Genomic DNA, 14,150 nt, shown 5'->3' on the forward strand with positions numbered 1-14,150 from the left:
TCTCTCTCTCTCTCTCTCTCTCTCTCTCTCTCTCTCTCTCTCTCTCTCTCTCCTCACGCCATGAAGAACGTTAGGTTATCTCCCTTACAAGAACCTCTACCATGGGAAAGCTGGAATCTCCTATATCACTCTCCATGCCATTTTGGAGTGAGGAAGAGCATTCAGTCAAGTCTGACTTCAGTTTTAAAACGTTTAACTCAAACTATGCTTCAGGAAGGGCCTTCTGAACTTCGGAAATAGATAAAACAATCGTCATCGAAGTTCCCAGGCCCACTTGGGAACCCTTCGCGCTAGCACAGATCAGCCCTAGATCCTCTAGGCTGATCGCCTCTAGGCCTGGTGGCCTGGCGCCCCGAAGCCTGGGCTGCCCAGGCCGGGGCTGCGGTGCCTGCCCTCGCCCCCAGGCTATCCCCACTCCAGGGAGCCTGCTAGCACTTGGCTTTTAACCTGCGAGGCCAGCGGGGCTTTCGTGCCTCATCTCAGCCAGCCCCAGAACTTCTCCCTAGACATCACTGGCCAGTCAGGATTAACACGCAACAGGGCGCCCTGCTCAGGCCGCCAGCTCTGGCCCAGGAGCTGTTAAATGCAGATTCAGAGGAGGACCCCCGGAGAGCTGCTGTTGAATAAAACTGTAATCCAAAGGTACCGTTTCTCAAGCAACCAGCTTTCCCGGTGGGAAGAAGCTGGGCCGCTGCTGATGGCGGAGCTCAGGCCTGGCTAATCTCTGCTCTTTCCCGAGATTTGGCCACCCGGGAGGCTCCCCGCTCCTCTGCCTTAGTCCTTGGAGTCAAAAAATGCTTAGATTCGGGAATAAAGAGGAACAGATATCCTCGGGAAGGAAGGCGACGGCTCCTTCCGGGAGTACAGCCTCAAGTCCATCATCTGGGTGGCCCCGCCCGGCTCCCCGATTCTACCCAGGACCCCTAGTCCCCAGCTCCGCCTGGCCTAGCCTCGTCCCAGCGTCCTTCCTGGTCGGTGACCTCCCAGCCAAACCCTTGCATGCACGGCTCCCTCTCCGGCTCCGGGTATTTGGCTGTCCCTTTATCTCCTCCTCCTGATTCTGCTGCCTGCAACCCCTGGGGGTCGCGAGCGTCTGCGCCCGGCTCAAGCGTGACGGTCGGGAGAGGGCGCCCAGGACGCTGGCGACCACTAGGCATGGCCAGGGGACCTCCAGATGGCCTCCAGGAGTGGAGAAGACCGGGAAACACCAAGAAGTGGGGGAGAATAGAATTATAGCCTCTACTGGTGTCTTAATCTGATAAAAAAAAAACAATAAAAACAAAAACCCTACATTGTCATAGAATCTACAGCATTACATGACCAAGTGAATTCCCGCCGACTTAAATAGACCTCCAGGAAATCAACTGACATCAAAATCATTGATCCCAGACCCTGGTGGAGATGGCAGCCTTCGCGCCCTCCAAGGGGGTGGGGGAAATAAAGTAAAATAAATCGTACTACCAGCAGACCCTAGAGGCAGAGCAGTTAATGAGCTAACTAGGCCTTTCTGAAGCGTCAAGTCACAGAGGGAACCAGCCCAGTGTCGGGTCCTGAACAAACTGGGCCGCCTTCCTGGACAGGGCGAGAAGCCACTCTTCCAGGGCTTGCCCCTGAGGCTCCTCAACGGGGGATTCAGCACCCCCTGGGGACCCGCCCTAGTCCTTTGAACAAACACTTGAAGACCACGGGTTGGCTCTAATGCCTTGACCTTCACTCCTTACCTAACAAGGAGTGGCGGCTCAGCCCACCAGGCTACCAGACAGCTCACTGCGCTCACCTCCTTGGACCCTTTCAAGTCACTCTAGCTCCTGGCTTTTTGCAACTAGATAATATGAAGAACATCCAACCAAAGCCATCCTCAATTCAACAGAGCTGGGTGCACCCAAAGGGTCACACGGGCAAGCTCACACACCACAAACCAGCAGCGCCACGAACCCAGACAAACCTACCCAGTCCTTATCTTAACAGCATGGACAGCCAACATGATTCACCTTTTGTAGGTAGGAAGGGAAAATAAAAGGCACGTGTTTATCCGACGCACATTTTAGACTAATGAAACGGGGTAAGAGAAGTTTGTGAAGGAATAAGGAGAAGTCAATGACGTTGTATTAATTCTATGTCCTCTACGCTCCCCAAACTCCATAACTTTGGTCCTTTATCTTTGACTTTAATAAAATAATGCTTCGTTGAGAAAATGGGGTATAAATCTTCATTTTGGAGGCAATTAAAGTGTTGATTTCATTCATGCCCCTAAGCAGTTCTTGTAATTTGCTCAAATAGCTTTATGTACCCAGCACTCCGGAGCTTTTAGAATCCCATTTTCTAGTTTGGCTTGTTGGATTACAATTTTTACTCAACAGCAGCTACTAGAGGAATCTGCATTTATCGGGGCTGGCGACTGAGCCCCTAAAGCGGCTGGGAAGCCTGAGGCACTGGGGGGAGGGGATGGGGGAGGGGGACTGCTTGCAGCTTTCCCACCTTGGTCAGCACAGACTGTGGGTTCTCTGCACCAGCCCACCCTGACCAGTTTCCGACTCACCAAACAGAATAGCAGTGAGCACCTATCCTGCTGGCATTTTTAGAGTTCTACTTTGTCATATTAGTCCTGGGCAAAGTCGAAATTCAGCACAAGCTGTGGAATCGCCCAGGCTGACCCAAGGATATTGAGAGAATACCTTCAGAGGCCACTAAGAATGAAGTTGGGACAAAACAGCACTGGGCGGCAGTGACCATGATAAAACTTGCAGAGAAAAACAGTGGAGTCGCTGGCCTTTGACTTAACAAAGGCAGGCTGAGGTCCCCCCCCCCCTCCAAGAAGTCACACATACGTCAAGCCCAAATAAGAAAGGACTCTAGGCTTTTCCTAATGGGGCTGAAGGCGAAGGAGACCACTGCTTAAATCTCTAGATTCTTTGCAGCAATCCTTCACAGAGCTATCCAGGACCCTGTTTCATCTCACTCCTCAGGTTTTCACTTTCATTGGTTTTTTTTTTTTTTCAACTCATTTGAACCAATCCAGAGACACAGCAACAGGAAGGAGAAACTGGGAGCAAAGGGTGGTGCCCCAGTGATAGAAATACCCACCCACCCCCACTCCAAATAAAAATCGTCCCCACTTAGCAGTCGCAGCGGAAAAGGGGGCCTGGAGGGAAGACTGGAGAGGAGGGGGCACAGCAAAGAGCCACAGTGGAGAGCAATGGGCCCCTGCCCTCCACACCCAGGGAGTCGCCAGGGCGTCCTTGACGCTCACCCTGCCAAAAGCTGCCAATGTGGAAAGCCCAGAGTACATACCAGCTGGAGGACGAGTGGAAAGGAGGAGGAGAAAAGTCCATATTTATCTGTTTTTCTAACCTCGGCCTGCTTTTATTTTTTTTTCTATAAAGTACAATAAAATGGGCGAGCTTGCAGGGAATACCACACAAAGCAATGTTCAGTCAGGTCTAGAAGCGGTCGGCCGGGGAAAACTGACAAGACAGGCTAATGAAGCGTGTAGACAGGGAGAAAATAGCCAGCGTTTGCTGGATTTCAAATCCTCACTGTCTCTCTTAGACCACCTATCTTGGATTTATTCCTAATAAAATAAGAAATAAGCAGACCCTACACTTTTCTTTTCTTCAAGATAGAAGGGGGCGAAATACCCATGAACAAAGCCCTACAATTGGAGGTGGCCACTGGCAGTTAACACTCCCATTATTACGGAGGGTAAATAAAATAAAGACAAAAATTAAAAGCGACAAGAAACAGGTCAAGTTTGCAGGCGAAGCTCTTACAAGCTCATCTCTCCAGGTCGCATCCCAGAGCCAGCCTTAATGAAGCAATAATAGCCACATTATTCAAAAATTTTCATTTTGATGGAAATGTATCTAAAAGGGACTTAATCATATGCAAATAATAAAGGAGGTGGTAGTGAGCCAGCAAGCAATATGCATACAGATATTTTCTTTTTCTTAGGGATGTCGAAATTGAAAGTCTCATACCTGGTCAGTTAGATTTGCTGATCTTGTTACATCTTCACTGTCTGATTTTGCTCCTCCTTCTCGATCATCTATCACCAAATCGATAGGCATTTTCCCTTTCAAACAGCTAATATACCGGTGGCAGAAATTGTCACATAATTCGTGTACCTACATTATGACAGAAATAAAAAAATGGAAATATAATCAGGAGTGCATAAATGACATTGACAAGTGCAGTCCACCCCCCTTGTGAGACCCGAACTTCCAAATAGGGGAAACACAGGGCAATTGTCCTCTAGAGACCCCCAGACGCATTCGGAATTAGGAATAACTTTCTTTTCTTGCAAAATAGAGATATCCCAGAAAATTGACAGTGACAAGATGATTCTCAGGCTACAACATACTCAACACCCATGTTAAATTCATCTGCTCCCGGAGCTGTGGCCATTACAGAGGTGACCTGCATGGCTGATACTTAAGGTAAACTATTTAATTTCATCCAGTTAGTTTACCATAAAGCGTTCCCCAAAGTTTCTCAGGAAAATGTGTGACACACACACACACACACACACACACACACACACACACACAGATCTGTATTGTGATGGCATAAGATCCATGCCTGACTACCCAAATCAAGTTTGCCCTTTGCCCAATATATGAAAAAAGAAAAAAATACTACGGCAAAAACTGATCACATTGATTTTTTTTAAAGAAACAAAAGAATTACTCACAATCTTTAAGTCTAAGTAAAACCAACTTTTACAGGCCCCAGGCATCCCTTACATGGAAAAACTCAGAAGAAACCCCGGTGTGCATGCAATTTCATGTTAGTTTGAATTACAATGCATTAAGTTTTATTGCTGAGATTTATAGAACAAGTTAGAAAAATCAAGCCACCCCAACACCCTCTCTTGAGTGTGAAGGTGAGGTGAGGGCTGGATTCAAGAACTTGACACAACTACCAACCCCGCTTTGTCTGGGAGCCAGCTCTACGGTGCCCTCCTCCCCAGGACATTTTGCCCACTTGTCCTTTCCTCCAGGTCCCTTCTGAGTTGGACCTACCACTGATCTCAAATCATCTTCAGGAAACTCACTAAAACACTCCCACCCCCAGCCCCAGGTAGCAATGAAGAGGAGGAAGAGGGGGGGAAAACACACACACGGAGGTATTAACTTGTAAAACAAATTCACTCCGGCATTCTAAGCATGCACTGGGGTGCCTAGCAGAGCAGCTGATGCACTCAGAGCCAGCAAGGTACACGAGGCTGCAGTGTCTGTGATCCTGGTTTTAGTGGCTGAAATTGTAATTAAACTGCAAAGAGAAATGGACGCTAAGATTGGCCTTGACACTAATTACCACGGGGTGGGGGGGGAAGACATTTATGCAAATATCTTGGAAGCCTGAACTTCAGTCCTTCTGAACCCTCTTTCCTGTGTGGTTGGGATGAAAGGGAAGGGAAAGGAAAGAGGAATAAAGAATTTACCTTCTCTAATTCCAACAGATGAAACCTTAATACTTGTATGGCTTGGATCATCTGCAAAGATACAAAGAGAGTGAATACTCCATCCCTGGTTCGCAGAGAATTGGCTGTCCCAGCTCTAGCATCTCCAACTCACCCCTTCCCGCCCATACATAGAGTTATTTTGATTTATGGCAATAACACTAAAACTTAATAGCAGCGACTGGGTACCATCTAGGGCTTATATTTCTTAAGGAGAAAAAAAATAGCTAAACCAACAACAAAACATCTAAGTGGGGATCATAAACACTCTCCTCCCCCATGGCTTCCCCCTCCCGGGTCTTACTGCCCCCAACCCAACCCAAAGGGCCACTGTCCAAGCTACACTTTTCCTACGAAGAAGTTATAGGAAAGTTTCCCCCCAAACAGTGGCTTTGCACTTTGCAAAATTCTTCCTGCCTTCTGTCCCTGCACCTTTGATGCCAATTGGTTGTTTGGGGATGGGGGGGGGGTGGAGGGTGAGCCTCTGCCCTCGTCGTGGCCCTAATGAAGGAGACTCATAAGGCTGGAAGTCCACACGGTTTAAGCACACACGCTGACAGGCGGGGAGATAAATCCCCAGGCTGATTAGAGCTGTTCGGCCTGGCCATCATAAAACACAAAAGCCGGCCGTTCCCCAGTCGCTGCTCCTGGGCCCTCTCAGATGAGTTTATACCCTGGGATCCAATCCCCAAACACTTGTCCACAGATAGAAAAACGTTTGTAGATCAGTCCGGAAGGCTCAGAACTGGGTCGGGGCTGGAGGTTGGGTGGATAGACAGGGTAAGGGGAGGAGAGGCTCTTACCAAGTTATCCAGTTCTGGATTAGAAGAGAATAGAGGTTTTTCTGCGCGAATCTAAATACAAGTGAGGAGAGGGGGAAGAAAAAAAAATTAAATGAAATCTGGTCGCCCCCCCCCTACTTTCTTGCCTCATTTACACTGTTAGGGGTAGGATGTAACCTCCAAGAGGGACTCAGGACTCAAATTCGTCCCTCGCGGAAACACTTCAGTGTGAACCCAGTAGGCCCGAGACCAGCCCAGAGCGCGCCCTGACTTCAGCCAGAGCTCGGTTTAAGCGGAATGCTGCTCGCCCGCCACACCACCGAAGCAGCCACGTAGCGTGGTGTTCGTGATTTCAATTGCTAGCGAGCTTGTGGATGGTGAGTGGGTGTGAAGATGGGTGATGATCTCTGCAAACACATTCACTGGACGAAAATCTCTGGGAGGCAGTAACACGCGTGGCTGAAGGAAGACTGTTTGGGGGCTACTTTTGAGAAATTACTCTTTCTAGATCAAGCGCTCCATCTCTATGTGTGTGTATGTGTGTGCGCGGGGGGCGAGGGGAGGACAGAATTTTTTCCTTGTTTCCTTTTACTTTTTTTTTAAACATTTATTTTGCTGACCTGTTTGGCGAACACGGCTATATCTTCATTGAATGACTCTGACGAGCAGACGTCCCCGCCCGCCACCCCCGGCTCGCGGGGGGTACAAGTAGCTAATTCACATTTCTCAAAAATCAGTGCTAAGAGAGGGAAGAGGGGGTGTCTGCAAGAAAATACAACAGTCACAAACAACACAATGATTAGTTCGGAGTCACCGAAAAACGGCGCCCAAGAGAAACAACCCGAGTAGCTCCAGGCAGAGACCCTTGGGTGATCTGATCATCCGCTTTTGCCCTTTAGCTCACCCCCGCCCAGGTGATGGCTCACCTCCCCCTTCTCCTAGGGCTCTGAAGTCGGAGGCCCTGAGCCCCGGACCGTGTCTGTGGATCAGTTCAGCATATCTGGCCGGAGAAATTGGCAACATTTGCTACGAATAAAACCCAAGCGGTTCCAGCAGCCATTTTGAATTAAGTTTCGCACCGCGACAAACCCTCGTTCCTCCGCCGCACAAGCAGGACCGGGTGCCCGGGAAAGGAGCGCAGGCCGTGGGGTGGGAGAGGGCCAGCCTCTGTCTTCCTCCGAGGCGTGCCCCAGGCTCAGGGGATCTCGGTGGCGGGCGTGCAGCAAACTTGAGGAAAGGGCCTCTGTGGCTGCAGGACCGACTGTCACAGGGCAGCACCTACCGACCCTTGCCATACAGCCCTCCGAGAAGCAGGGGGTACTCCATGGCTCCCCAGCACTGCCCTCCCTTCGTAGACGCACCTCATAGTCCCACAAAAAAAGTTCCTTCAAATGCTTTTACAGTCAAGCCTTCTCTTTCGTCTAGAGTGGTAAAAAGACTAGTATCTAAGGCCTAGATGTCGCTTGCCTCAGCCCATTTAAAAAAAAAAAAAGACTTAATGTTCAAGGAGCTTTTTATTAGCTCTCACAGCCCAGCTGGGAATTTAACAGTTTGGGGTCCTTTTCAAAGCTTCCTCAAATGTTCTGTCCTGGAGCCTAAACCATTTGTAGAGAGGAGGCTGGGATTTAAGCAAGCCCACCGCACAAGGGAGCAGAAACCAAAGCAAAAAGATTTCCCCCCTAGTCGAGGGTCACTACTACATATTTTTTTTAAAGAGAAAAAGTGAAATAAAAGTTATTACAAAGTTTAAAAATAAAAGTAGGGAGAGTGTCCCCAAAACATCAGCACACAGTAAAGTACAAGTAACTTTCAAAAAGGGTTTCCTAGTTCAGGGTCTAATCGAATGGCCGAAGGTGCACAGCAAGCCCTGGCCAGAGTCTCCCGAAGAAGAGCATCCTGCAAGCGCTTCTTGATAAATCCTGAAGGTTTCGCCTTTGAACACAAAGTGCCCAACCGCTTAGAAGTTTCTAAACGTCTGTGTCAATTCAGAGCGGCCCCTCTCCTTGACTTCAGTTGAACAAACTCCTTAAGGCAAGGCATGTCCCCCTTGTCTGACCTGCAGCTGTCCTTCTGACTTTATTGTGCACTAGCAGAACCAGCATACGGTGGCTGAGTAAACTCCGCAAGTCAGAACAATCAATGGCTTAAAAGATTTCCCTTAAACTAAAAGTTTCTTTCCAACACAAAGGCGCCTACACTTTGAAAGCCCCCCAACGCTCTGGAGCCAACTCCAGCGAGCAAGGTCTGAGATCTGCTGATTTCAGACTGAGCGAGGACGCGGAACCTTTAGACAGCCTCTCCTGCACTGGGACTCCTTTGCGGCCAACGTGGCGGCCAAACCGGGCGCTGAGCCTGCTCCGAGTGCAAATGGAAATGGGGAGGAGGCTTTCCCCCCAATTTCCATGCAATATGAATGAAAAGTCACTGGTTCTGTACTTCTAATCTAGAGGGCTTTCTAACTTTTCGGTTGCAAGGGCTCCGGGCAAGGGAGGAAGCCTCGCGTCTCAACTACTTAACTTCTGCCCATTATACCTACCCATAAATGGCATCTTTATCTCTCTTTAAAGCGTCATTGACTGAGGAGCCCATGCTGGGGGCCATGGCGTTGGTATGAGCTGTGTGCGGGTATTGATGAGAGTGCAGAGGAGGCCCGTGGTTCAGGTGGTGGACCGGCTGCATGGACCTGGCTGCATGCGGGTCCCCATACATCGTGGAGGGGATGCCTACTCCATCCATGCCCCCATAATGGGGTAGGTCGTCGTACTGCATGACAAACAGGAGAGAAAAAAAGGGTCAGAGGCCATGCGGGTACACGGGGAACGGTAGGGCACCGAGCTTATAAAAGGTCAGTCCAGCTGGATCCTTCAACCCGAATTCCGTGGCCTTCGATCTCTAAAGTTGAGTTTTCTATTGTAAAAATTAATTTTAACAGTAAAAATTCTATTGCTTTCAGTGAGAGTCACCTGAGATGAAGGTTCCTGTCCTAACTTGTGTCCATATAGACTAATTCAGAAATCCAAAATCTTTTGGCAAGAAAGGGAGGAAGGAAGAAGGAACGGCAGAGAGGCATTCTCCCGGAGGCGGAAGGTAAAACACGCCTGTTTCTGGAGGAGGAAACCGAAAATCACAACAATAAAACGTGCCGGGACAGTGAAGCAGACCCGCCTAGCTCCATAGCCCCTTCACTTCAGGGGGATTTTTTTTTTAAGTTATGATGGGAATAGTTGTGCCAAGAACGTGAATTCAGGAAGGCTTCTCATTTTATTTCCCTGCCAGCATGGGATTGGGCAGTCCTGCAAGACACTGCGTTTGCTTGGCTTTCCAAAATAAACTCTGCTAAATTATACAAAACGAACTGGCCCCCTTATATTATGTGACATTGGAGTGTACCGAAGGCAACTCGTGCTGTCCTTTACAGCTGAACCTGGAACTGGGCAACGGTTCCCTCCAAGTTTAAAGAGAAGCTACACAAGACAGGCAGCTAATGCTCTGTTTTATTTTTTCTGCCCTCAAACTTTCTGCCTAGAGTAGAAGTCAAGACTGGGAGGCAATTGTTACTAAGTAGTTTCTAAGCAAATTCAAAAGTAAACACATATCCAAACCCACCTTGGGGGGCGCAGGGGTGCTCTCAAAGTGATTGCCATTACTGTCTGTGATAAATTCAGCCATTTGAATTTTTCTAATTGTTTTATTCCAGGCAAGTTTTTGTTTTTTTTTTTTTCTAAGATTCGGAAAGGGTGAGAGTGAAATGCTTTTCAAAGAAAGGGGAATTGCCACTTTCATCCTCTTAAAGCCAGAGGCGTGAAGGGAGTTTGGAAGAAGGCTGACATTTGCCTGAACCAGGAGAATAAAGAAAAATGTGTCAGCTAGTAACTTTCTTTTCCAGAAAGGGCTCTGAGGGCCAGGACACAAACTATGCAAGGAAGCCTTTTTGTAGACCCCTTTCTTTTAAGAAGCCACCTCAGCTGGGCCGTCATTGTCTCAGTTTACTTTCAAGGCATTTCCATTCAAATAGGAATATTGGGGAAATTAGTATTGCATTTTAACAGTGAGTAGCTGTGTGTTTAGTATTCAATTAGTACAGAGCTTACCTAAGGAGGAAAAATCTGCAAATTTACTATCTTGCATAAAAATCCATGCAAATTTAAATTACTTTTAAAAAAATGAATGATTTTTCCAACCAAAAAAAAAAAACTGCTGTACTACAAGTTAATTAAAACTGCTGCCTACTTTTACTGATATTAAAGATGGGTATAATCGATAATATAGCAGAAGTTCCCGAATGTTTATTTTAATTAAGCATAACTTTAAACTTCTGGTCCCTAAATGCTCAAATTATAGCACTGGCTATGTTGCCGGTTTCCCTTCCTCTTTCTTCTTTACTTTTAAAACAGGTGATTCCTTGAGCTTCTATTTTTATTTATATAGTTGTTGGTTAGGAATCTCTAGACATCTCGATCACTTGAATTAGCAATCACAAGTAGCATGCATGAAGCTACAAATGTATTGAGTAAACCTGTCAATTTAGGCCATGGCTTTAGGAGCCTCATTCAAAAAGAGAGAAAAGAAAAAAAAAAAGGAAACTTAGCAGCAGTGTCTTTCAGCCACGTTTCAATTTAATCTCACATCTGAGTTCCACAATTGTTTTTAATACGTACCCTTTGCGCCATCGGCCTCTCTGGCTCCCTTCCTACTTCAGCTTCTAATATATCCTCTTTAAGGCCAGTGTGAAAAGAAACAAATATGCAAACTCCCTCGGAAAAACAAAAAATGAAGCACGAAAAAAAATCCCTTTGCGTCTCCAGCACTGTGAGTTAATGGTCCCAGATCTTCGGTCTACCGGACCTGAAGCAAGCCGCCCGCGTCGCTGAGCATAAAAGCGCTCCGGTTCCAAGACAGCAGGGAGAAAAAAAAAAAAAGAAAAGAAAAAAAAAAGCAGATCTTCTCTCTACCCCCCCAAAAAAAATCAGTTAAAAAAAAAGAGCGCCCCTCAGACCCAACTACCAAATCTCATGGCTTTCTGCCACTCCAGCTGTCAATCACAGGCGAGGTTGTCAACGTGGTGAATGAATGATCATCCGCTCTGTCTTCTTCTGGTCAGAACACCTCAAATGTTAATATTCAAATGCACAAAGCCCTAGCGCCTGCTTCCCTCGAATCAGTCCTAATTCCTAATCAGTTTCTCTCTTCTCTCGCTCTCTTTCTCTTTCTCTCTCCCTCTTTGCAACTGCTGCACTGAAGGGAGATTAGAGAGGAGGGTTAAAAAAATGTCTGTCTGAGTTTGTCTTAAAGGAGCCACGATCGATGCTGCCCGCTTGCAGTCGCCGTGCGTGTGTAAAGTGTGTGTTGCACAGGCGGAGAGGTGGATTCCGACCAGAATGCTAGAACCCGGAAGTAGTGGTGGCCATAACAGGTCGCGTCTTACACAATGCATTGGGCTGCAGCAAGTAGGCTCCTCGGCAGGGGTGGGTGCGCGAAGCGAGCTCTGGCCGCACTGGAGAGGCAGAAAGGCGCTCCATGAATTCGCACGCCCAGGCACTAACACCACACACCCAGGGCACATGCACACAGATGCAGGATGCAGCTCCGGACCGCCGGCTTTACGTCCTGTATTCTTTTCACTCCTTCGCCTTCCAGCCTCTCTTCCCAAAGCGGACTCTTGAAATAAATTGGGAATAAGCGCAGGGCAGGCAGATGCCGGAGTTATTTCTCTCAGAGCTCCGCTCATGAAAGACTTCAAGACTTTCCTCGAAATTATTGGGGTCTGCCAGTATTTTTCGGGGTGAGGGTGATGCCCAAAGTACTGGATTCTCTGCTAGACTCCCCAAGGAGAAAAGCCAAATTCAGAGCAAGAAGAGGAGCTGGAGCTGGCTTAAGAAAGGTTCAGCTAAGGAGTCCCGAGAACGTGGGGTGGCGGTCGCCTGGGCGTTCTGCAGACCCAGCTTAGAGTTTTTTTGTTTTGAGATTTTATCCCCCCGCTGTCAGAAGTGGACTCGCGGCCGGAGGAAAGGAAATGCTTGCATTTTGTCACTCAGAGTCCTGACGCCCCCACCTCCTCTGCCTGGCAGCCCTCAGCCCCAGCGCGAAGTGAGGGAGGAAGGGAGGGAACAATGAGCAGAACGCGGGGACTATGCCCCCAGTGCTTGTTTACAAACACCGAGCTATTTATGACCGCCGGAGAGCGAAACTCAACCCGGGCACCGAGCAGCTGGACCTCGCGGAGGACCGGGGCCTGGGAGCCGCGGGACTCGAGGCTCCTTCTCGGTCGCGCTGTCGGCGAGGCAGTTGTGCGCCCGAGGCGCGGCGCGGCTGCAGAGCCGCAGCCGGGGCTGCCTTTGTCTGGGCGATGCCGATGGGGCTCCAGCATCGGCCTTGCCTTGGCCTGGAGAAGCTGCGCACCCCAGCTCCTTCAGCGGCGACACCCGGCACGGGACTCCCAGACCTCCATCCCTCTGCTTTTCTATCTCCGACCCGGCCCCGCGAAAACTCCCAGGTCCAGAGAAAAAGAAATCCACTTCGGTAGCTGAGATTTCAGACAAAAGCTGACCCTGCCCACAACTTGAAGTCTCCAGCCAGCCACTGGTTTTTAACTTTCTCCCTTGAAGTACCACACCCCGGACTTAAAATTGGGGTTTTTTTTTTTTTTTTGAGTCTTTTTATTCTCACTTCGCGCTCGTCCTCAGTTATTCTATTTAGTGGGGTTATTTTACTCTTTATGGTTCTGCGCCCGGCTCTCATCTGCTTAGATAGTAGCTGGAAGCCTCACATCCCAGGCAGGGCTCTCAGCTCGCTGGGCTCGGAGAGGACCCCCCCTCCCAAAAGCTGAAACCTCGCAGAAAACTCCCCCTGCGGTCGACTGGAAAATGAGCTCACCCAAATCTCGGTAGGCAGCCGTGGAGAGGGCTCCGCCAATCGGAAGGCGTCCCCGCCCAGGCGGCCGCGCATTGGCTGCGGGGAAAATCAATTATCAAATAATCGATCAGCAGGGAGCTTCGATCTGCTGGGAATGCAAACTGCCATTCCGGATTCCCGCCCTGAAGGTGGCCAAAAGGCTCACTCCCTCAAAGCAGCCGGCCCGCGCTCCCACAGCCCCCACCCCCATCCCATCGCCAGCTGCCTACCGAACCCTCACTCCAGGGGCGGGGGAAGGTTATGCGGAGAGTTCTGAGAAAGATTAGGGGGCTCCCTTCACGCGGGGATTGTTTGGAAAAGGTTAGCATCTCTCAAACGTAGCTCCAAGGCTCCAAGTCAAAGACTTGTTTCCATTCTCCAGGCGGGACTCAAGTTTCTATTGAGTGGGCTTCTCTGGAACAGGAGACACAGGGTGATCACTAGAATCTCGAGCTGGAATCAGGTTCCATCGAGCGCTGGAGCTTCCTAGGCAACATTCACAGTTCTTTTAACACTCTGCACAAGTCAGCGCCAGGCTGCTTCGCTCCAGCAGCCGTGCGTGTGGGTTAAGCACAGTAGACCAGGCTTGCGGGCCTCCAGCACAGCACCCCGCCCCCAACAACGAACACCTGAAGGGCTGACATATGTTCACCCCAAACCTTCTATGGGTTTTGCCTTGAAAGAGATCCAACTGTTTAAAACAATAAAAGGTCCCCAGGATACCCCATTGTGTGCCTCTCTGTGCCTCCATTCTGTCTCCTTTTCTGTTTGGCACTTAAGTTTGAAGATCTTTTACTTTTCTCATCACATTCTTGTGCACTGGTTTCTTGCCCAAACGCCCCGATTTGGAAAGTTAATGCAGGCTTGGGCGTCAAAAACCAGACGCGGAAAAGCCAGGTGAATTGTCTCCGGGTCTAGAGAGACAGATTTTCCCAAGTTTTGGAAAACTGAGCTGGCTGGGCCCTGCCATACACGTCTCTGCGAATTATAGAGCCAACTGAGCCTGAGAACCCTGC

At 49.0% G+C, this 14,150-nt stretch overlaps 1 protein-coding gene across 2 annotated transcripts in view; it reads right to left on the reverse strand.

Annotated features, from left to right (window-relative positions):
- The window catches only part of Meis1 (Meis homeobox 1), a 141,304-nt gene extending 129,627 nt beyond the window's left edge, over nt 1–11,677 (reverse strand). For both annotated transcript variants that reach the window (XM_005366444.2, XM_005366445.2), the window contains exons 1-6: nt 10,902–11,677; nt 8,780–9,006; nt 6,864–7,005; nt 6,265–6,315; nt 5,444–5,494; nt 3,978–4,124 (exon numbers count right to left, since the gene is read on the reverse strand). In XM_005366444.2, coding sequence (XP_005366501.1) covers nt 3,978–4,124; nt 5,444–5,494; nt 6,265–6,315; nt 6,864–7,005; nt 8,780–9,006; nt 10,902–10,913 — 630 coding nt within the window. In that variant the 5' untranslated portion in view covers nt 10,914–11,677. The remainder of the gene's footprint in view (nt 1–3,977; nt 4,125–5,443; nt 5,495–6,264; nt 6,316–6,863; nt 7,006–8,779; nt 9,007–10,901) is intronic.
- Between the last annotated feature and the right edge of the window lie 2,473 nt (nt 11,678–14,150).

Source organism: Microtus ochrogaster, unplaced genomic scaffold (assembly GCF_000317375.1).
Source record: "Microtus ochrogaster isolate Prairie Vole_2 unplaced genomic scaffold, MicOch1.0 UNK9, whole genome shotgun sequence".
In the NCBI taxonomy this organism is placed as follows: domain Eukaryota; kingdom Metazoa; phylum Chordata; class Mammalia; order Rodentia; family Cricetidae; genus Microtus; species Microtus ochrogaster.